Raw genomic sequence first — 24,957 nt, 5'->3', positions numbered from 1 at the left:
CTTGGCGCCAACACACAGCACAAAATCTATAAAGATTCCTGCAGATGCCAAGGCCACTATCTCCATGGCTACCGGATATTGCAGCATCAGGTCCAAATCAAATTCTTGGAGGCTCCATCTGCGTCTCTGGCTTTCCCCTGGATGTACGAGGTTGTAGCTGCAGAAGCCTTGAGTAAACAACACAGCAAGTTGGCGGCAGTAGTTGTCTTATTGTTCCCCGGTTTGGGCTTTTTTTATTATACGTTCCTGACCTGCAAACAGTCTTTTTACAATCACTAAGACAAAGCTCTGTGTTACGCTGAGTGTGTGATCTCTGACTGGTGAAGTCCAGCTTGATTTAGTGCAGTCCAGTGTGCCCAGCTTTTATAGTGTGGGCATGCGCTGAGGTATCTTTGGGTTGCGTGTCAAAGCAGAAAGGCAGCTTAAAAGAAAGAGGGGGAAGCCAGGTGTGATGTTTTGCAAACTTTTTGTGTCAGGGATGCACCTATCCAGCTTTTCTGGTCCCAATACTGATACTAATACCTGGGTTTGGGTATCGACTGATACCGATCCTGATCTGATACAAGTGTTAAATAATAACCTCCATGCTCTACTGTGGGATAAGACTGGTAATGTTTTGAGTAAAAGACAAAAATGAGTACAAATAGAATTGCTGAAGTTAGAAGTGTTTGAATGTTTAACAGCAGTTTGGTTTAAAAAATGCATCAGAATTTACAGAAATGACTACTTAAATGTAAAATTTTACTCCTTGTAGACTAACGTTGCGTACCCACCGAAAGCATTGAGAGCGAATGTATTTGCGCGTCAAGTGAAATCGCGCTGCGCTAGACGCTCAAGTTTTGACGCTGGTACAAATATGCAAAAAACGCTCACCGCTCGCTGCGGCTTCACTGCACGAAAAGTCCGCCATCATCATTTCATCGTCGAACATGGCTCCGATTACCACCATCACTGCTCTGTACCTGCTGTCGAGAAGTCAGTTGCGGGCTAGGCGCCGACGTCGGTACTGGACGCATGCTACCCTACGCAGACGGTGTGAGCTCGGTGAGTTTCACCGTCTCTTGCTGGTGCTGCGTCTGGACGACGGCCGGTTCCAGCGGTACCTCAGGCTGACTGTTGCCCAGTTTGAAGACCTGCTATCCAGGGTTGGTGCCAGGATCTCCCGCCTGGATACCAACTACAGGCGCTCCTTTCCAGCTGCAGAGCGCCTGTCCATCGGTGACGATCTCCACGCTGATAGGCTGTCCCGGCGCGTCAAGACGCTCGCTCGCTCAAAAAGTTCTATTATTTCAACTCGAAAGTCAAGAGTTGAGCGGTGAGCAGCGAGCGTTTTTCGCTGGAAACGCTCGCTGCTCACTGCTCAAGGCTTGAACGCTTGACGCCGCTCTATGCTCGCCCCGACGCAGCATCAATTTGCGGTTTTGAATTGACTTTGTATGTAATATCAATGCGTGAAAAATTTGCGACGCTTTCGGTGGGTACATACTGTAAATCATAACTTAGCCCTACTGTCAAGTTAAGACCAATCCAGCTTTGAGGGGCTGGATCAGCACCGATACCCGATACCAGGATCGGATTGGTGCTTCCCTATTTTGTATACAACTTTCTGTTGTCGTTTCCCAACACCCAGCTTTTATTTCTTCCATTTTTATAACTTTTATGACCTCTCAGTGCCTGTATGCTACTCACTTCATTCTGTTCTCCTTTAATCTTTTTGCTGCGTTTCCCCTATTTTCCTCCCTCCTCTCCTCCTCTCCCCTTCTCTCCTTCCTCAGCTTCATTGGAAAGGCAAGGGCAGTGTTGCTGTAACTGAAGCAGCACTTCCTGGTGTTGTTTTAGGGGGGGCGTGGCTAGCCTTTAGCAGGGAAGAGAAGGAGGGAGAGGGGACTGCAGGATCCGTAATGCCCAGTTCAGACAGGGCTCCCTCCTCCTCCTCTTCTTCTTCCTCCTCTACCTCCTCCTTCACAGCTGTTGCTACTGCCACCCAGCGAGCGCCACTTTTCCTCAGGCGGCAGCAGACAGACAATCCAGAGGCTGGGGAGTCAGTGGCGACACAGCCCAGTCTCAGCCCAGCTCAGCACAGCCCAGCTCAGCCACTTCAAGAGGCAGGGGAGGGGAGACACTAGCGCACACGGCCAACGCTGCAACGCGCACACACACACACACACACACACACACTTACTCTCACACTCACACAGACAAACACTCCTCCTCCTCTCTCTCACTCCGGTGCTCGGCTCCGCACAGCTCCCCTACTCATTCGCTGCTGATTCACTGGCTCACTTGCTTGCCTCTCCTCTGCCTTGCTGCGCTCTGCCTTCCTGCCTGAGAATGGTCCAGCCGGTGCCTGGGGGTCTGCTGTCGCGGCCTGTCTGAACACACGCATAAACACAGAGTCAATCGACAGGCGGAAGCACACCACACACAGACCTGGAGAGCAATGTGAGAGGTAAGAGCCTGGATCACAGCCCTCCTCCTTGTCTCATTGGTTTATCTCGATCTTTCCTCCTGTGTGCGCTGCAGTCTTTACTTTCTGAAGTAAGCCCCTGTGCATTGGAGCAGAGGTGGTGGTATGAGGGATTGGTTGCTTTGGTGTCTCCTGTGTGTTTAGTATGTGAGCCACAGGGTTAACATCTATCTGTCACGTCTTGTTTCATAGTTATGGACACATGCCTGCACTCACAAGAGGACACACTCTTGGCTCAAAGCAGACAGTCACACAATAGCTCCTTCCTGGGGGTAGCGCTAGTTAGCAAGAAAATTTTGATAGTGTGTGTGTGTGTGTCCTTGTGTGTGTGTGTCTGTGTGTGTTTTGAGGGCCGTGGTTGTTCCAGGAAGCAGTGGAGAGGATCAATAGATCGCCCACTCAGCTTTCATTCCCTTCGTCTGACTCAACACAGGACATGTTGGGAGTTATCCTGCAGGGCTTGCTTAACTCGAGGACGGCAGATTTTGCTCCTCTTTTCTCCTCTTCCCTGCCTTGCTGCGTCAGCCTAAAGGGGGAAGCATGGTTTTGCATGTGTGTTTCTCCGTGTGAGTGCTGTGTAAGGCAAACTCCCGCCCTGCTGCATGTAAATTATGTGTGACATGTGAAGCTGCTGCTACCTTATATGGCGAGCACAGTATTTCAGTACAGTTGGATCTTGCCAAGCATTCCGGGTCGCGGGAGGAGAGAGTGTGTGAGAGGGTGACTCTGTCTGTGGGAGTGTGTGCTTTAGTGTGTGTGTGTGTGTGTGACTAAGTAAGTGTTTTCATGCGTCTGACAGAGGGGGAGTAACTGAGAGAGGAAGAAAGTTGAAGAAGGAAAAGAGGGTTTAGGACGAGAGAGGAAGACAGAGAGCAAGTAAATGGAGGGATTTTACTCGTCGATGTTGAAACTGGAGTAAAGTAAGTGGTTTCTGACTTTTTCAAGACTTCAGGGAGATACTTTATGGTGATGTTCATTCTTTCAGGAGTTAAGTTTGTCTTTGTGGCTCATTATTTACGTAAACAGACTCGAACTGTTCATTGAGTCTGTTTTTTGTAAGATTAAAAAACCCATTAATCTCTACTCGGAGTCCAAAAGCTTTTCGCCCATTCGCGTAAAATCCTAGGATATCTGAAACCTCAGAGATTTTCAGAACTTTAAAAACTTGCTCATGCCCCGTCCTCGCACCTCTGCATCCCTCTACCTCGTCTGTCTGGGCTGCCTTCTTAGTGGTGTGTCCACGATCGGGGCAGTGATGAGGAATGTTGTTGTTTTGACTTAGAGGGATTCAGGGTGCTTCAGACAGAAGCAACACACACACACACACACACTCACAAGCATATACACTGATGCGGGCATGCACAGCTCAGGCAGATGTGCAGCAGATTGCATTGTTGAGACTTTGTAAAATCCGCACAGAAGCTCTGCTGCAGGTGGACTGTCAATTTAAGACCGACAGAACGTGCCGTCGGTGTCACTGTGAAAGAGATGTGTAATAAGGTCAGAGATAATTTCTCCCTGTGCATTCGTGTGTGAATGTGTGTGTGTGTGTGTGTGTGAACTCAGGTGCCAGTTGCGCTGCTTTTTATGAGTATTGCTAACCTAGAATCTGCCCTACAGACAGGATTACGTGCATGGCTGAATCTGCGCTGACAGGTTGAGCCTTTATTACATGAGGCATTCTCTGTATGTTCCTACTGTGTTATTACCACGTTTCAGACCCTCTGAGCAACCCCGCAACAGACTGACACCTCTGTGGCTGAAGAGGACACTCTCCACGTAGAGAAATTACAAGCTCAGCTCAACTTTTTTTCTGTTCAAGTAGACAACAGTTTCCAATCAGGTGTTATTTCCCAGCGTTGACTCATCTTTACATACAGAGCAATGCTAATTAGAAACAGCTACACCTCGTCAAAGCTGTTGTTATTGGAGTCGGTATTAAATATCTCCTTACTTCTTTATGTGCTTTCAGAACAACAGAAATACACACCTTAACATGAGCCTGCTCTTGTTATCCTGAACCCAAGCTCCTGCTTACAACTTTAACATCTTAAACCTCACCGTCTCTAAAGACAGATGGCTATAACATTTAATAACACACACTGCCCCAGGAGCTGCATTCTCTCATTTACAGTCTGAATGCCTTGCTACCTTTCTTTCTGTCCTAGTGGTCTGAATTTATTAAAAGAAAAACACAATTGTAAATGAATGAAATGAGTATATCTGAAAGACAGTCCTGATCCCCGATGTAAGAATTACAACAATGACCAGTTGGGGGAATAGTTTGCGTGTATCATATTAATAAAGGGTCTAAAGACAAGCCCTTTGTCTGCCTTGTTGAAACAGCATTTTCTATTACACTCATATTTTGATTCTTTATCAGTATGTTACATTAAAAAAATATTATTCTGTTCAAACAATTTTAATACTCATGAAGTTATTCAGCCTTCATATGTGATGTGTCAAACACCTTACCTCTGCCAAATCCAAATTAAAACTGACATCGTAATGTAACAGAATGACATTTTCAAATCACGAACGCTGCAACTAAAAGAAAACAGAAAAAAAAAGTGTTTTATGTACACATACCTGGAGAGAATATAGTAACTTGTACTTTGTCTTCCTTAAAACTAGCAGAAGTCAATATGCTGTTTTTTCTGGCAAAAACCAAGGCTTGTAGTTAAATCAATCAGTCAATACTCTGCTGTGATTGTAATAGTTTATCTCATTTTGTCATGATATGTAGGCCTGGCCGACAGGAAAAAAATATTTAAATGTTGACAGCGTCCTTTGTCGGTTGATCGTACTATAGAATGATTTATTGCTTGTGCTTACTGAATAATGCAGAAGATAAACACCGCCCCCCAGGGATGGGTACCGAGTTAGATACTTTTCTAGGTACCTACACTGGAAAAAAAAACAAATCTTATAAACTGTTTTTGTCTTATTTTAAGTGAAAATTGTCTTGTTATACTTGATTTGAGCCACATTCACCTGATCAGTCCAGAAAACTGTCTTGTTTCAAGTTATTTAAAAACAAGAAGGAAGTCTGAATTGCTTGTAACAAGTAAAAAAAAAAATCCTCCAATGGAATAAGAAAAATAAGCAAAAAAAATTGCTTAAGACTAGAATAATGTTTTAATACTAGTCACTTTTCTCTCATTCCATTGGCAGATTTTATTTTCTTGTTATAAGCCATTCAGGCCTCATTTTTGTCTTGAAAGGACTTGAAACAAGACATTTTTCTGGACTTGTCAGGTGAATGTGGCTCATATTAAGTCTAAAAAGACATCTTCTATTGAAAATAAGACAAAAACACTTGATAAGATTTCAGTTTTTGCAGTGTACCAGATTCTGTCAAAAGTACCAGGTACTGATTCATATTAAATCAACAGGTACCATGTTCAGGTACCTAAACGCAGCCTTGTGACTGTGAGTGGGTGGAGGAGTAGGCGTTTTTTCATGCTGGACATGAACACAGCATTGCAAGGTCAAATATTCACAAAAATTATGTTAAGTTAAAATATATATATATTTTACTATCAAAATAATTGATATTTTTACCACATAACACAGAAAAGTACCTAAAATTGGTGCTGTTGAGTACCGGTACCGATTGCCAGGTACTGGGCATTGGTACCGTATTGTTTCAAATATGAGAGGTAGCCATCCCCCTTCCAAAAAAAAAACAAAAAAACATGCTAAATTGTAATCTTAATAGCAATCAGATTTTTTTTCAAAAATCTTTTAGTCCTTCCATACATGGAGTACAGACTGACCATGTCTCACTCTAAGCACATTGACACAGACAGCATAAATGTGAGCCCATGAGCCACTCATTAAACCATAAGGCCGCCATTATCCTCACTGTCCGTTGACTTCACCACATCCTCACACACACACACACAAACACACACACACACACACACACACACACACACACACACACACACACACACACAAACACACATACATATAAAATAACCAGACAAAGATGCAGTGTGGTACACACCAACAGTCACCCCAGCTTGGGAATAAAGGTTTGTGTGTTTGTATAGGTTTGCGTTTGTGTGTCTTGCCACTGTGTGTTTGTGTGTGTGAGTAACTCTGTCCATGTATGCTAAACAAGAGATCTAATTGTCCCCAGAGGTTTGCTCTCAGAGGAATCAATAGGCATTGTTTGTTGTGCGTTCCCAGCATAAGACTCACTTTCAGAGCTGTGTAATTTAAACCAATGACACATAAGTAGTTAAGCGAGGAGATGACACAAATATAAACTGTGCTGACTCTCAAATTGGGAAGGAATTATAGAGATTTTGTTTTTCTGAAACCCTTTCAAGCATTACTGTTATTGTAAATAATCATTGTGAATAATGCGTTCATTATGAACCACAACTGCAGGTAGATTAAGAAAACTGTGTTCAGCTCTTCTTTTGAATGCAGATGAGATGTTGCCCATTAAACGCAGACCTTGCTGGGTGAGATCTCTCCACCAACATGAAAGGTCCCCTCATCAAAAGAAACGCAGTTTACCCAGGGATGTATGTGGTGTGGAGGAGCTGGATAGAGTAGCAGCAAGAGAGATCAGGAGTGTGTGAGAAGAACACACTCACATGTACACGTATGCACTAGTGTGTGTGTGTAAGGAAAGGTCAGTAAGGGCATTATTGACATGCTATATTCTGAGCACATGGAGCAGCAGCAGCAAAGAGGCCAGGGGTGTTGCATTTCCTTCAACGTCCTCCGCTGTGATGACCTGTCTCAGCACACTGTCACCCTGACTCCACCTCTGTCAATATGCTGAAAGCTCTCCTTTTACTGAACAGCAGCAAATGAGATGAATGCCTTTTTCTCTGCGGTCAAGGCTGTACAAGAAAACTCCTCAGGCTGGAAGCTATGGTTTATTAATGAGGTTTTTCCATAGGAAGCGATATCTCACAAGCATATCTGTGTTTTCATGCTAAATCTTCACATATGCTGCACAGGTTATAACAGGTGTAAGACCCAGAACAGAGCTTTCAAAATCTTTTTTTAAGCTTTACAAACTAGACAAACGATGTGTCATTTTTGTACAAATCTTACCATTAATGTGAGCCGCACCCTCTTTGTGGTTGTCTCCAGAAGTCAGTCACATTGACAACTTGAAGACCGGCCCAGGTTGGCAACAAGCAGTCAACCTTAATAACAAAACAGCTCTCTATACTCAGGGAAACCTCTCACAGTGTGTTCCTACCGTCCATCACAGCACACTGTGCAAATCGCTGGCAGGTTTTCTGCAGAGTTTGTGTTTTCAGTAGGAGTAAAGAGTGGATTTCGACAGTGCCATTCACTTGTTGAGGACAGATTGGCTTTGTGACTCATAACCAAGAGAATGTAAAAGTTTGCCAGGTTTTCTTTTCATGTCAGAATCTGTTTGTGCTGCAGAGGCATATGCTGATGTCACATGACCAGAGCTGATGGTTATGCACTGATACCACCTCTTGTAGCCATGTTGTTTTTTTTAGCCTCGTGTTTTAAGCAAGGATTGGGAGCACATGGTCTCCTCTTTGCACTCGCCATCCCCCTACCTCTAGCGTGGTTGACCTTGCACCAGCTTGTGAGACCTTGGAGTCTGCTGCTGAGGATGCTGGGAGGGAACACATACAGGCCAGACAGTCACATTGAGGGCACTATGCAGAGCATGATGGGTTGAGTCGAGCCAGATGGACTAGTTAAACACAGTTTAAATTCAGTGCTCAGGACCGAGCAGTAGATCACATTAAAGAGTCATCTTTTTGTAATGGATCCCTCGGAGACAAAGCGCATCAGCAGTCGAAGTGGAATTAGATCGTGGGAGTGGCAAACTGAAAAGAAAGACCACAGAGATGAAGGAATCAATAGAGGAAGGACGTCCATGTCCAGACACGATGGATCATAATGAGCACAGATTATCACTCTGGCACTGTCTTACACCACACTGCATCATCTGGCGCTCGCAGATCTGTGCTCATCTGACTCTAATAGAAACCATAGAAACAGATTAGGCACCCCGACAGAGCGCAGGGGGCGTCAGCTGTTTTCATGCACCGAGTCGTCACATTCTCTCATCTGATTGAAGACAACCCCTATTGTTTTCCTTTTTACAAAAAACGCTCTAATAGAGATCTCTGTTGCACCTCATTAACTTATAGACAACCTGAGTTAAAATATATCCTTTTCTCACCAAGGTTATAATAGTTTTGGATTTGTCATTATAGTTTAGTTTTTAGTTAGTTTTGACATATTATATTCCATTACAGTTTAGTTTTAATTAGTTTTAGAGTGGGCATTCTAGTTTTTATTTAGTTTAGATTTTTGCAACAAGGCTTAATTTTAGTTTAGTATTGGTTTAGTTTTAGTTTAGTTTTAGTTTTTTCATACCTTATTAACCAGATGCAGGATTCAAAAAGGTCAGAGTAAATATTTTGTCATACTGTTTATTTTCAAGTCCAACATAGTGCTCACTGCTCAGTCAATGCTGATACTGAAATGTTGGCTGCTGCTTTAAACACATGAAAATAATATAAACTTAGTATAAAAAATATAAGCATAAATTATATAAAATAATGTTGACATAAATTACATTAAAAAATATTAACATAAATTAAAGAAAAACAATATAATATGCGCTTCAATAAATAAAAACTTGGACTCTGTAACAATAAAGGCAGACTCAAATACAATAAAAACTTGGACTCTGTAACAATTAAACTATTACAGATGCTCTGATTCATTGCTCCACTAGGTTTGGTCGCAGCACAGCGCACAGTCAGTGCAGTAAACAAGCTCGTCCCTATACGCCGCTATGATGGTGCTGTGCGGCACTGACAACTGCCTAAAACTGTGTCGGAAAATGTGTCGGATTAATTTAAATCCTAAAGGTGATTAATATTGTCAAAAACTATAACTAAGGGCATTTTCTCTATAATTCTAGTTAGTTTCAGCTAGTTTTGTGAACACAAGATACAGTTTTAGTTTACTTATCGTTTTTGTTTTCTTTTCTAGTTTTTATTAGTTTGAGTTAACTGCAATGTATTTTAAATTTCAGTTTTTGTTTTTAGTTTCCTTTTAGTTAACTATTACAACCTTGTTTCTCACCTGAACTCAGCTTATTACAGATGTAGCTGCAGGGAAACATACATGTAACTTCAAGGTAACAAGATATCAAAAACACACGTCGTGGAGGATACAGAGTTACAGCGTTAAAAAAGACTCGACTGACTCAGCATTTCTGCATGTATGGGAATAGAAACATGCTCTTAGAAATGTAAACAAAGTAAGGGCACAAGGTTTATCAGACAAAAAGAAAAAACTTAAAGGAACCATTGCATGACAAAAATAAAAAAAAATGAAAAAGGCATACTATTTCTTTTTTAGAAAAATAAAAACACTTAGTTGAAATTATTATTTTCAAAGTAGAGGGCAACTAACCATGTCTGTGTGTGAGTGTGTCACTGTATGACTTTTATGTGGGTAGGACATGTTGAAGCTTTGTGATATTATTATGCCTGCACTCCAAAGGTCATCTGCAGCAGTAATGCAACTTTTGCAATCATACGGTTCACCCAAGGTGAACCTACGCAGTGTCCTTCCTCTCTCTCTGTCTCCGTCTCCCTCTGTAACATATATCCCTGATGCTGGGTCATCATGACCTGATCTGTGCTGCTGCAGAGCTCTGATATACCGTGTTGCAGTGTTGCAGTGCTGTAAAGTTAGCAGAGGTTTCGTGGCATTGCTGAAGGTGCACATGCTGTTCTGGGAAAAGCGATTTCTCTACACAGGGTGTGGCCGGTTACCCTGAACTGTGCGATAAGAGCAGAGCGGGCCCCCGGGAGCCCAGTCATTCAAATTCTGCGCACAAACCCCCCTGTACAATGGCTCTACCAAAAATAGAAACCACAAGCAAGATTACAAAATACTCAACGATAAACACTTTCAACCCATGATGTGTTCAGCATGTGATAAAGGGGGAATTTTCAGATGTGTACAATAATAAACACGGTGTTATCAGAAGTTCACATCTGTGGGAGATAACCGCAGTAACACTGTGGATATGCTGATGGCTCTTTTTATTTACAAAACGCTCCAGTTCATGGAACTTATTATTTTCAAGGATCTTTCGAAGAGGCTGCTTGTTTGAAAGGATCATGTGTTGGTGAGGAACTAGTGAGTTATAATAAAAATAAGCAAAGCGATCAGCTCAGCCTGTCTCTCCTTCTCCCTATAGCAGAGGGCAGGTCGGCCTCCTCTTTGCTCCTCCCCCTGCTCTCACCTGGCGCTCAGCCCAGAATGTTGCTGCAACTCCGCCTGCTCTCATTGGTCCCCGCTCTCACACCGCTTCGCAAGAAGGGATATGACTAACCTCTTCTCCCACATGCCCTGCCTCGACTTCCCCTCTGCTTTCACTCTCTTCCTTTCTTTCACCTCTAAACACATTTGCAATGGCCGGCGCGCTGTACTTGACTGTAAGTGATACACGATTTGATCAGATTTTCCTGCATCAACCAGAGAACGGGAAACTTGTGAATGGCTGCTTTGTGCATTTCAGTGTGTGTGCATTTGTGTGTGTGTGTGTGGCATAGCATGATGAGCCTGTGCGCGCACCATGTGTGTATAGAGCACAGGGCGGGTGAGCGTTTTATTTGTTTTAGCTGACACCCCTGCATTTCAGACATTTTTACTTACTCTTCATTCTCAAAGCTGAACAGCTTCGTTTCGGCACAGGTTTAAAAAATTCTGCAGGTCTGAACCTCTCTGGGAAAAAAAAAGAAAAAAAAGAAATGAAAGAGAAACTAAACCCTGAGAAGTTTTCTTGTGATGTGAATCATTAAACTAATCTTCTGTCTTCCCTGTTTTCTACCTCTCTGTCTCCAGAGGAAGTGCCTTCCCTGATGTCTGCTGCAGCTTTGACCTGCTTCTACGGCTGAAACTCCACCCACCCTCCCCCCTGCCTAGCTCGCTTGCTGCCACAGTAACACGAGTACAAGGACAGCGACCACACCCTCCCTGCAGCCAGCGCTCCGACCTGCTCGTCCATCCACCATCATCACCATCCACTCCTCGCTCGACGGCCAGCTGCCAACCGCTCCCAACGGACAGACCAGCCTTACCACAGCAGCCCAACACACAACCAGGCCCACGCAGCATCTCACCCACCCTGCCTTTAACCTTCGCCTTTGACCCTCTAAGCCTCCACTCGGTCCTCAGTGTCCTTAACCTTCCTGTTGTAGGCTACACCCAGACTTTCACCTTTGTTGCCTGCGTCACTGCACCTAACCTGAGGACTCTGTTGTTCATCTTTTTGTCTCTTTGGCTTGTGAATGTCGCAGAAAAGAATCTCTAAGCGACAGAAAATTCAAACCAAGAGCAAATCAATTATAAGGCAGAGTTGTCCTCAGGTTATAAACAGTTCTTCTGCGGTTGATTGTTGAGGATAATTATCCATAAACATTCACTGCGAAGCATCCTCCTGCATCATTTCACTTTGGAAAAGAAGTCCTCTCAACCAACAGGAACTTTATTTTGAATGTTTCATTTCACCCTGATATCCACGTATCACGGACTCTAACAACAGATAAAAACACTGAAAGGTCGTGGATTAAAACACAAGAGGTTGTTGATTCGCCCTTGAACAGTTTTCACCTCGGAATACCTTTCGCCAGCGTCTTGCCGTGACGATGAACATAGCACATATTCGTGACACAAAGTGGCTGACTCTGGAGGTATGCAGGGAGTTCCAGAGGGGCACGTGCTCGCGCACAGACCAGGAGTGCAAGTTCGCTCATCCGGCCAAGAGCTGTCAGATCGACAACGGACGGGTCATCGCTTGCTTCGATTCACTTAAGGTAAGAAAAGAGGAGGCGTGTGTGAACAGGCATCGTAGAGGTCACATCTCAGTCAGAGTGATAAGCAGCTGATAAGACTAGCAGCTAAACAGAGTGAAGGAAGTTATAAAGCTGGAATAAGAGCTCTGTACAGCGCGCATCGTGCCAGAGAGCACCATCTGGACATGGCATGTGCTCTTCTTGGTCCCACCTATTTCTGGTCAGGTGACTGTGACGAAGAAGAGGAGGAGGAGGAGGAGGAGTAGCTTTTAGATTTAGGAAACAGAAGTTAGACATTTCAGTGCTTCTGCTGGTTATAAACACTGCACTGTACCAGCCTGTGAAGAGCAAAACAGACAAATAGGCTGTCACATGTACCGACTCATATGGATGCCCTGAGCGCAACATGTTGCAACAGCAAGACAGAGAGGAGGTGATAGCGTCATCATGGAGCTCTCAGTCAGACAAACCACTTCCTGTGCAGAGGCTGAGAGGCAGTTAGAGGGGGTTTGAGTGTGCGCGTGGTTTCTATGTGCATACACATGCCAGTTATGAGGCTGACTTGGGGTAACACTTGGAGTAGTTTTCCATTTTCAGGCAGCAGCAAACACCTTTTTTTATCCCCTCACTTCATCCCCTCTCTTTCACAATCTGTCTTTTTATCGGAGCGCATGATCTCAAGAGATGGGCGGACCCAATCTGAAAGTTTCCAGCATTCACACACACATGCACACACAGGTTGGGCCATGTGTGTTTTTCACTTCTGTTTGTCTTCTGCCCCTGCAGACACTGGTGACTCGTGGTCATTGGCAGAGAGCAAGCAGGGCAGGGTTAGGATGAGGACAGCGTGTGTGTGTGTCGACTCACAGAACGGCGTTTATAGCCAGATGTGGACAGAGGAACATTGTCAAGCCCAAGCTGAGCTCTTCCCAAGTTTCCCTACAATAAGTTTGAGCCTGTGTGTGTTCGATTAAATCACTGTTTATCGAGCCCTAGTTTAAATTCTTGGCTTTAGTTTTTATTAGTGTGATAACCAGCATCTCGCTGCTTGATTCTCTGTAATCTTCAGTTTTCATTGAGAGATCATGGAAGAAAACAGCTTTAAAACAGTCATTCCCAAACCCTGGGTCCTGACCCAAAGGTGGGTCGCCAGAGATTTTTTATGGGTCACCAAATTAGTTTTCAAATTGTTTAAATGAAATTTATGCTTTCCTTAACCAGAAGAAGTCTCCCCTCCCCGATTTGTCGACTGATGATTGGCTCCTGACACTGTCAGATCTAATTATGTTTTCATTGTGAAGGGTCATCCCCACAACGTTTACTGTAACTGGAAACATGTAACTGTTTTTCAGAAGTCTGAAGCCATGAGCTGGCGCTACTCAAACTACCGTATGTTTCCTATTGTTTTACAGCGCTCAGAGTAAAACACTGTCACTGTGTCACCATCACACAAATGAAAGAGCTGATCCATTGATTACTTTGATCATTAGTTTCCAAAAGAAAGATTTGAAGTCAGATTCAAAACTTCTTTGAGTTTGAAAATCCAAAGTCATCGCTGGATCTTGGACGGGAACCAGCTGCAGAAACAGCTGTCACAGCTATTACAGCTGTACAGTGACGTCACGCTGAAAAAGAGGCATGTTACCTTTATTCTGGATAAACCTCGCATCTTAATATCTTGTCCTGAATATCACAGGACTGGGATACAATTCTGAAAAGCAAGCAGGTCAACCTGAATAGTAAAAATGTAAGTATTTTCAGAGCATAAGCCTAACACAGTTGTAATTACGGATGCACGACATTGGATTTTTGCTGATATCCGATATGCCGATATATCGAAACCCCTTTTGGCCGATACCAATAACGATAATCACAAGTTTGTTTGTTTTTTTCACTGTAAAGTAAGCTAAGTCTATCCTGTACTGGAACTTATATGTTACTCTTATTGTGACGGTCTTATTTGTTTAAGAAACACACATAAAACAAGACAAAAAAAACCATTTGATTTTACCATAAATAAGAAATGTATTATTTTTTCAAACTCAAGACATTCAGTATTGAAATACAGAAAAGTAATTTCTTTAGGTCACATGAACTTTAAATGTACAATGCATTTTTAAACATAACCAAGTTGCATTTGATTATTTTAGAGCTACTGTAACAACCTGGTGACAGACACAGAGCTCTGCAGTGCAAATAAATGAAGTGCTACATTTTATTTAAGGAGCTTATTTTTTAGATGGAAAATAATAATAATGAATAGCACCTTATCGGCTGTGCATATCGGCAGAAATTTTCATATCTGCCGATACTGATAAACGTGTTTTTAAGCTTTTATCAGCCAATACCGATATTGTGCCGATAATATTGTGCATCCCTAGTTGTAATGCATTTGTAAAATATGTTTGGCCTGCTAGCTGGTACAAAACATGTAAGATGATGCAGAAACATGAAGAACCCTTTTTTGTCTCACAGTTATTCTGTCAACTGGTTTACGGATTGGACAAATTTTGGATTGGGTCGCCGTGGTTTGTTCCCCCCAAAAAGTGGGTCACCTGAAAAAACGTTTGGAAAACACTGCTTTAAAAAGTCATAGAGATAGAGACTCAAAATAAAACTTTTGGTCAAGGAACTTATTGGTAGAGGAAGTAAAAGGAGAACAACAGTCAGGTCATTACAGTGTTATAAAGCAGTGAATAAAAGGACTAAACTGTGTACAGCTTGGGATCACTCTAATGCCTTAACACCCACAGGTAGAATGGTCTCAACATGTTTATGTTGTCATTCATGCTGCGATAAAGGTCAGCTCCTGGAAAAGAATAGCTGGCAGATATATGGGAGCTTTTTGAAGGAATCAAGGGGCCTATTTCTGTAGCTCGGACTCATTTTCCACTCGGACTCGTGCATTAATGGAGATGGGTGATGCTTTTTTTAACCGTTTGCCCCATTTTTTCCACTGGTAATGAAAAACAGAGCAGGTCTCAGAAACCCACAGTGGAAACAGTAGGAGAAAGTAGGAAGGGGCGCGAGAGTACAAGAGGATGGAGGAAATCAGAAGCAGAGGCTATATGATTCATTTGTGTAACCCAGAAAAAAAAGACACACATTCACCACATTAGTAAGGCTTCACTCGTACACCCACATGCTGAAAATCACATGTCCTACTTCACTTTCACTTTGGACTGGTTTAAATAGGACAAATTCTCAATTTAGTTGTCGTACATGAAGTCACATTGCCCCTAATTACCAGTCTTGCACCCCTTAGACCCTCTTTCCTTCTCTCTCTCTCTCTCACACACACACACACTCACACAGTGACACACACAGGAGATCAGTCGTCTCCTTCTCCGTCTTCTTCTTCTCCTTCTTCTTCTTCTTTTTCTTGAGAGGTGTATAATTAGAACAGGTCTCACATGATCACCAGTGCATAGCTGAGCAGGTCACACCCAAACCCAGTCATTTCCCCAACAGCCACACACACACACACACACACACACACACGCTCTCTCAATGTCTCTCTGGCCTCCTTTCACATGGCGCACACACACACAGACATAGCTTCACACACAAAAAACGTGTGTCCTGCACAAACCATGTCCATGTCGAGGGAATTAGAGCAGGGAATCACAGTATTACATGGGAAGTTGTACGTGACACCAATCAGATGTGGACGAGATACCCTCAAGCAGGACAATCAATCCGAACCGTGTTTCATCAAGACCGCAGGATGACGACTCTGTGTGCATGTGTTTATGCAGCTACAGTATACATGCTCGTGTGGATGTTTACCAGCCTTAAACCCGGCCTTAACCTTAGTGTGCAGCCTAATCTGCTGTCTGTGTATCTGCTGTGTGCAGCACAGACAGCTCAGCTATGTCAAAGTGGGGTAAATATTTGGAGAGGGAAAGCTGCAGCCAGAACTCCCTGATTTGAAATAAGCTTTGCAACTTTGTCTATCAATAATTAACCACTGAGCTGTCAGGGAAGGAATGATACACTGATACAAGTCCAGGGCAATTAATACTTAGCGCTAAATATTTAGAACAAGTGCAAACAGGATAACTATCCAGACAGGTGGGAACACATGAAGCAGAATTTGGGTGGCACTGCAGCAATAAGGGAACTTTTAAAAATGTCTGTGACATGACGGGGAAGTTAGCTACTTTTATCACCTGAACACTCCTTATCACAGAGTAAAAGTCACTTCAGGCTGCAGAGTTATGTAAGCTAATGCCTGCTTCATTAGTTTATACTAGAATAAGTCTGAAATAATACCTTCACAACAGTAACTGAACACCACACCCGTAGAGGTAGCTCGTTCAAACTCCTGTGCCCTCCTACTTTCATTTAACACAAGTCTTTCTCAGTTCAGTCGTTTTCCTTTCCTCAGCCACTTGTTTTTCATTCTCCTCCCATCTTGCTCCCTCTACTTGATTTCCCGCTCAGTCTGGTTTTCGCCTCATTTACCTCAGGCCACACCCATCCCTGGACGAGACGGTTCACATTACACCCTGATAGATACGTACACATTCACACTCAAACATAAACCGTGGAGTTAGTCTGGGGGCTGCAGAGCTCTGACCTCGTGTGAACCCAAGAGTGGCGGCAAGTCTTTGTTTACACCCAACACAGCCCAGGTCATAAAAAGAAGTTGTATCCGTCTGCCATGGGGAACAGTTTGAACATACACACACATTTTAGCACAGCTTAGACTTTGTCCTTTGTCTACCTGCCAACTGGACACACCCACTGTCATCATGTCTGAGCTCTGAGTAACACACAGAGTGTGCGTGCGTGCATGTACGTATGTGTGTTGTGTGTGCTATATCTGTATTAGTAGTGCTGTTGCAGCGGGTTCCTTTGTGTTACCACACAGTTGTGAGCCAAGATTACATTCCAGCAGAGCAGAGGGCGGGTAAAATACCTCTTATTTATCTCTCTGTGTCTCTATCTCTCCAACTCTCTAGCTGTCTGTGTCTCTATCTTTCTTTCCTCTCATTTTCCTGACCATATTATGATGGCATGTTTATGTGCAGTGGAAGCATGGAGCAGGATTAAACACACACACAGATTGAGGGGTGGTTGGCCAGACAGACATGTGGGGTAAATATTAGCAGCGTTGCTAGTCTACAGTGTTTTTTTTTTTTTTTTACTATGTTAAAAGAGCTGTGAGGAGTTTGAAAGTGATCTTGGAAAAGTCTCCCTTCTAGATATGTTCCTGATTGTAATCCACACTTTAAAATGCGATTATCAGCGCCAGTGTAGGTTATTTTGAAATATTACTTTGTGGCTTCCTGATCGGGTCAAGCAACACTGGATTGATTTACGGCACATCCAGGTCTCTATGACAACACCACACCAGCTGACGAAGTTTAGAAGTGCTTGAAAACAGTTTCTGTGATTAATTTTGTAGTGATGGTGGACACAGGAGCCAAACTGTCAGATTGAAAAAGGACAGAAGAGCAGAAAAAAGCTAACTGGGAGAGTGATACGGCCCAAGCTAAAGGCTAACACAGGAGCTAAACTGTTTGTGATAGTGTTCACTCCAACCCACAGTCAGCAGTTATTCTGCAGTGGTCTGTTCAAACTTGAGACTCTATCAATAAAATGAAGAGTGAGGTTACGTTAGCTCTGATTGGTAGATGACTGGCAGGACAGAACCAGGATTCACTAACATAACACATTACAGACATGTCTGTTATGACATGCCGGGCTGCCAGCCCTACATATGGACAGCTACTTAACTACTGTACAAACTGATAGTTAGCTTGTTGACATAATAGCCTACAGATACGCCGTAACACCGGGGATAGGCACTGAATTAGGTACTTTTATAGGTACCGACCAAGTTCCATCTGAATGCATCCTTGTGACTGTGAGGGAGTGGGATTTTCCTACCGGACATGAACACAGCATTGCAAGTTTATTGGGTAAAAAGATGTTACATTGAATTACGTTGAGATTTTGTTGTTAAAAAAATAAAATAAAATTATTACCACATAAACACACACAAAAGTGCTAATAATTGGTACCAATGAGTATCTATACCGATTGCCAGGTACCGGGTATTAGCACCATATTGATTCAAATGTGAAAGGTACCCATCCCTATGTAGCACTGGGCTGCTTGTAGCGCTAAATATAGCTGATAGTTGTATGGTACAAACTTACTTGTTGTCATGCTTTACACAACAGCAATACGTAACTGTAATGACAAATGCCTTACCTTGTTGCACTGTTTATGGTAAAAAGTTGTCTTGGACAAAAAAAATTTGTTCCAAAACAAACACACTCCTGGTTAAAGAAGGTAGCGAGGCAGTCCAATTAAAACAGATCCTCGTCACAGCATCTTTAAACAAATCATTCAGCCAATCACTGGGCAAATGGAGCAAGAAGACATGCTGTGTATGGTTATCAGTTCAAAAGGCCAATGTGTGTTTGATAAAGCTGTCTTTTCTTTTCTCTGACCAGTGATACACTCATGAAACCACAGCAAAACAGCCTAATTTGTGTCATCTTAACTTAGCTTAGCTTCACATAGTCTGAAACTCATCAGAGTGAAAGCTGATCTTTTCGTCTAACAGGGTGTTACATGAACAGATTGTCTCTCAATTGCAACACATTTAATTTGCCATAAAGTGTTTTATTCTACTGATAAAACTTTCTCTAATAGGACTGTGCCAGATTCAGACACCATCCAAATGCTCTGTTTATTTGTCCAGATGGGCGTGCAGAATCCAGAGCTGCTCGTAGACGTCTGATCCTCACATCGTCAGCCTTTCAGGCTTTTCGCCAAAAACGACAAGCCAAAAGAAAACATTGAGAAGCAGAGGAAATTGGACACCTGTCCACACTGTGATGATGTCATTATCTGACCAAGACAGACTTGTTTTCAGGTTTCCTCACACCTGTGTTTGGAGGGGATTGTTTTCAGTGGCACAATGCTTCCCCTCAGTCAGCACTCTGCAGTGAGGCTATAAATCAGACAGAGACTGGGTCTCTCTTCTTCTGCAGTCAATGATGGGATCTCCATTCTAATTGGATTTTTAATGGGATATCTTCTCTCCTTTAAATTAACAAGAGAAGGATTCAGTGATCCATATGATTTACGTTTTACTAGAAGAGGGACGTTCATATCGCATTGTGCCCGGTTTTCCTGTGCTCAGTCTTCTCTGTCGCTGATGAAAATGTGCAGACTTCCCTGGATAACAGCTGAGTCATATTCAAGGGGCTTTTATACAAATAAGCAGGATCTTTTACGTCTCTGTCTCCTGGTGCTGATGGGTTTATTCTGACATCTTTCTCACTTTCACGCCAGAGAGATTTCTGGTTAGAGCAGTCTAATCCAGGCCCACACACTCACACACACACACACACATACTCACTCACTGGCAGACGGACAGACTCTTACACACATCCTTTGGTCTGCTCATTCGACGGTGTGTGCATCCTTGTCGGATCAGTGCGGCTGTGCGTCTTCTCTGTGAGCTTATGTGACGGAAGATCAGCAACAACAGCCTGTCTTTTCTTCTCAGTGTCAGCCGTCCCTGTCCCCCCTTCACACTGAGCCCCTTTATACCACCACTGATACAATGATTACTTCTCTCACCCCTCGCTTTCCCTGCCCTCTCCCTGCCTCTCTCTTTAACATGCAGATATACCATAAAACCGTGCACAGCCTCAGGGTTGATCTGCTTCATCAGGTAACAGAAATTGAAAGACTAAAGCCAAGTATTAAATAATATTACACTTAGTACATAATTACCATTCACTGCTTGTCTCATTTACTTTGCATTTGTTAACTCAGGTGAAGGAGTTTAATGGAGACTGGAACGGTCTATGATTGCCTTACAGCTAAAAGGTTTTTGGTTACAATCTTGACAGAGGCCGAGTTTATGTAGCGTTAGCGTGTTCTCCCAATGTGTATGTTAGTTTTCTCTGGGTGCTCCAGCTGAGAGGCATGGATAATAGATCAGTAACATTAAAATATTAGTACAGTAAGATACGATGCAATATGATATGTGACGATGTGATTCTTTGTGATACAGTATGATATGATACTGCATGATGGTGCGCAGATGGCCTTGTGGTCTAGGTCGCGCCCATGAGGTTCGCTCTAGAGCAGGTCCCCCTGGTTTCAGTCCAACCTGGGGCCTGTTTCCCGCATGTCGTTCCCTACACTCACCCTGTTTCCGTCTCCATCCACTCTCCAAAAGCCACAAAAAAAAAACCTTTAAAAAAATGTGGCATGCCACATGCTACGATACGATACGACATGATACGATATGATACGATGCGATGCAATACGATGCGATGCAATGCGATGTGATGCGATGCGATACAATACGATGCAGTGTAATGTGATATAAAAATGATACGATAGCATACAGTATGATAGCATACAATATGATAGGATACATTATGATATGATATGATATGATATGATATGATATGATATGATATGATATGATATGATATGATATGATATGATACAGTAGGATAGGATAGGATAGGATATGATTTGATATGATATGATATGATATGATATGATATGATATGATATGATATGATATGATATGATACAGTATGATAGGATATGATATGATATGATATGATATGATATGATATGATATGATATGATATGATATGATTTGATATGATATGATATGATATGATATGATATGATATGATATGATATGATATGATATGATATGATATGATATGATATGATATGATATGATACAGTAGGATAGGATAGGATAGGATAGGATAGGATAGGATAGGATAGGATAGGATAGGATATGAAAGGATAGGATAGGATAGGATAGGATAGGATAGGATAGGATAGGATAGGATATGAAAGGATAGGATAGGATAGGATAGGATAGGATAGGATAGGATAGGATAGGATAGGATAGGATGAAAACTTTACACTGCATCATGCTATATGAAATGATGAGATAGGACATGGTATGATGCGCTAAAGGATAAGGTGCGATATGATACAATCTGTTACAGTTCTACACACCAATAGACTCCCACTATATCATACAGTGCAGTCTGCTATAATATGATATGATGCGACATGATGCTGTGCAGTACAGTAAGTCATGATACAATGTTATATGTGATAGGATACAATTTGGTAAAGTACAGTACAATATGACATGATAAAATGTTGTAGGGTAGGAAATGAACAATAGATTATCAGGTGATACAATACACAATGACATGATACAATGCAAGATGGTAAGCTAAAATACAGTGTGATGCAGTTTGACACAGTGGCATCGCTAGGCGCTGCCCAAGTAGCTGCCTGTTGCAGCAGCTCTCTCGTCTTTGTCCGTTTCTTGTAATTTTTTCGTCTCTTTTTCGTCATCTTTGTATTTGGAGTGGATCATCACTTTGTATGGTTCATTGTTGGTCACGGACACCAAACTTTTTGTGGCTTCGGCGATATTTTTTACTACTTTTCTCCTGTGTTTGTCTGGAGATCCTACATGTAACCATGGCTGCATTGTTTACATGCGAAATTAGCTGTTAGCAGCCCGTAGCATGTCAATGCTAACTAGTGTAGGGCTTGATGATTTCCCTCGAGCTGAGGAGGAGGCGGTGAGGACGACGTGCTGGTTCTCGGATGTGAGCTGGGAGGTGACGACGTGGACCTGTCCTTCCATCCATCGTTGTTGGGAACGTGGGATCTAGCCCCGGGGGATGGACGAGCTAGCCGTGCTAACCCAACGGCATCGTGCTGTTCACGGACGTGGCTGATGGAGCTGACATCGGACGCCGCGACACATCGGAGGAGCTTCGCCTGCTGTGAGCAGACAGGATCCAGGAGACAGAGACTGAACAGACTGCTGGGGAGGCTCAGTCCTGGACCCTGTGGAGGTGGAGACTGGCTGGGCTGGAGAGTGGTGGACGAGTGGTGGACGGGATGTCGTCATCTAATTTCTTATGGACCTTTTTGCACTTTCTATACTCTTTCTTACTTTTGTTTTCTTAAATGCTGCGGTGACTCCTGAATTTCCCCTTGGGGATAAATAAAGTATTTTCTATTCTACTCTATTCTATTCTATCAAAAGATAAGTTTGAAAAAAAATCTTCCAAACCAAATGGAGTATAAGACAAACATATGAGAAGCTAATGTACAAGTTATGAGAAGAAGAGAAAACATACTGATTCACAGTGCAGTCAAACAAACATATCTAATTCCAACAAAAAGGAGACATAACCATCCTGTTGTAGTCATAACTAACTGCTGTGACACAAACAATGCATTTCTAGAAATGTATGTGTCTGTTTCCTTTAAACCCTTTATGGTAAAGGAGGTGATGTAATCCTGTTAAAAATGTGCAGATTCTGCTACTTAGAATAAATTGTTTATGAAGAAATCAATATTGAATGTGAATACTTTCACTCATAGTTGCTGCAGCAGATAAAATGAACCTTACACAGCATTTCGATTGGGTTATGCAGAAATTACAACTTAAAAGTTACTTAATGGGAATTTGGACCGCAAATTGGTTGAAAAGAGATTATAGAGATGTAATATTCTGTTTTTCTTTCTCTTTCCATCAGTTTTTCCTCCCCTTCACACGCAAACAGTCAGTCATCTCAGCCATTATCCTCCCATTAGACAGGTGAGGAAGGAGCTTGAGGGCAGAGCTAACCACTTAGACTCTCCTCTCTCAGCACCTTTTCACTCTGCTCCTCCCTCTCACCAGCTGTTAGGTCCATCATTCAAGTTCACCCCGCTCCTTATCTCTATGTTAATGCCAAAAAGTGAAAGAGAAGCTGCACAGTTAGATGCCTGCTGGGGGTTGTGAAAGCCATGCAGAACGTTAGGCAACAAGGAAACACGTAGCGTGAGGTTGTCCGTCTGTTTTCCTCGTCCGAGGTGCTTTCTTGTTTTATTGAGCATTCCTTCTTGGAGCAACAGTGTCCAGGCTTGTCAATTCTGTGTTCATGTTATGAGGACTTTAATGTTTTGGAAAAGGGAAAAACTGCTCCCAAAGTTATAGAAATACAAACCTTCAAGATTAAAACACGTGTAAAGCAAACACATTTAATGAAGTGCCGTGACCAAACACTTGTTTGAGCATTTCTGCAGTGCTCACAAATGATGCCCCGTCTGTTGCAAGCCCAGATTTGTCATGCGTCCTTGTTTTTTGACCTGAAACAGTGCCACCACCTGAGGTCCAATTAGCATTAGCCCTAATTACTTTTGTGTGTCAAGCACAGACTGCTGGAGTCTCTGTTTACACTGTTTTGTATTGCACTGCACACACTGCATCGTCTAGGATCATCGTTTCTGTATAATTTACTGATATCCACTGGAAAAAGCTGATTTACTACTAAAGCATGTTTTAAAATTGCTAATATTCTGCACACAGTTTAGATTTACATGATACAGTTTGTCTGCCTTTAATTTAAAATTGCAACATATTTGCAATGTAACGATAACTGCATATGCCTTTTTTAGCAAAAGAAAAAGAAAAATTATGAATAATTTAGAACAACGATTGATGCTGTCTTCCTTTTAAAAGAGCATCACCACAGAAAGCAGAACTCTTGAAACATACCTCAGAAAAAAAAATTGATCCCTTTATACCTTCAGAGAAAAACAGCTAAAGATATGAAAAGCAAAACAACTTCACAGAATGCAAATAAGAAAAGAGAGAATGAGAAAAAAGAGAGAAAAATGAAAGCATCTAGTCTGTCCCAGCGCCAAGGCTGAAGGAGATAATCGCACCCCTAAACAGGATTAGGCCAGTTGACAGTGGGATTAGAGCTGTGGATAGGATTACAGTTTGTGAGATCAGATTAGCATAATACATGCCAGATTTAATCTGTTAGTGCTGCAAATAATATCATCTGCCCGCTGGTTAGAGCACGTCCTCTGTTGGAGGAGACTCTTTGTGTTTGTTTCTACAATCCAGGTGTCCCAGAACAGAGAGGGATGTGAACTCTGAGCGGGTAGTGTTGGCTTGTTGGAAGAGAGGGATGCAAAGGGAGCGCAGAAGGCCTGGATCAAAGACAGTTTGTGTCAAAAAGAAAAGGAGTGACATATACTTATGTCCAGTTTTTAATAGAATTTTAAGCGTTTAAAGACATATGACAAAGCTGCGCTGAAGGACGCTGTGTCGTCTGCGTAAAGGAGAAGAAAAACATCCTACTTATTTATTTATTTATGTTCACTTTCTTCATTACTGATATCTTTTTCCCCCTACCTGTGTGTTAATTTTACTGCTCAGTGGGATTGTGAAGGTGTCCTACTCTTGCCCTAAAGTGTGGCTCTTATTGATTTTAATAGATTTAGTTACATATTAAAGTCTTTGTGGTAGTAAATCAAACACTTTAGCTACGTTTGCTCAGCTTGTGCTCCTCTTAAACAAGAATGATCTAATACCATGAGAAATTTAGTGTCAAAGTCACCAGAGTACTCATCTTTTATAGTTTCAAATTATCTCACTGAGAGGAATCTCAGGCTTTGAATCTCGGCATGTGAGGCCTACCTACTCAGAGAAAAGAGCACACCTCAGTCATTTCAGAAACAACAACGCAGTTATTGACGCCTCGCTGCTGCCCGGACCTTGTGATTTCTGCTCAATGACTCTTCTCTCTGTCTCCCACTGGAAAGAGAGGC

At 42.5% G+C, this 24,957-nt stretch overlaps 1 protein-coding gene across 12 annotated transcripts in view; it reads left to right on the top strand.

Annotated features, from left to right (window-relative positions):
- Nucleotides 1-1,836: 1,836 nt before the first annotated feature.
- Nucleotides 1,837-24,957, top strand: part of mbnl1 (muscleblind-like splicing regulator 1) — a 43,987-nt gene continuing 20,866 nt past the window's right edge. For 5 of the 12 annotated variants that reach the window (XM_074689571.1, XM_074689569.1, XM_074689565.1 and 2 more), the window contains exons 1-2: nucleotides 1,838-2,449; nucleotides 11,360-12,330. In XM_074689571.1, the coding sequence (XP_074545672.1) occupies nucleotides 12,163-12,330 (168 nt within the window). In that variant the 5' untranslated portion in view covers nucleotides 1,838-2,449; nucleotides 11,360-12,162. Of the gene's footprint in view, nucleotides 2,450-3,116; nucleotides 3,388-10,837; nucleotides 10,951-11,359; nucleotides 12,331-24,957 lie in introns of those variants that run through there. The other 7 variants (XM_074689568.1, XM_074689567.1, XM_074689564.1 and 4 more) reach the window with 4 other exon arrangements.

This window comes from Halichoeres trimaculatus, unplaced genomic scaffold (genome assembly GCF_033239565.1).
Source record: "Halichoeres trimaculatus isolate MK-OKI-2021-1 unplaced genomic scaffold, fHalTri1.1 fHalTri1_scaffold_15, whole genome shotgun sequence".
In the NCBI taxonomy this organism is placed as follows: domain Eukaryota; kingdom Metazoa; phylum Chordata; class Actinopteri; order Labriformes; family Labridae; genus Halichoeres; species Halichoeres trimaculatus.
The sequence above is the reverse complement of the archived record's forward strand: the minus strand, read 5'-3'. Positions and strand labels throughout refer to the sequence as shown.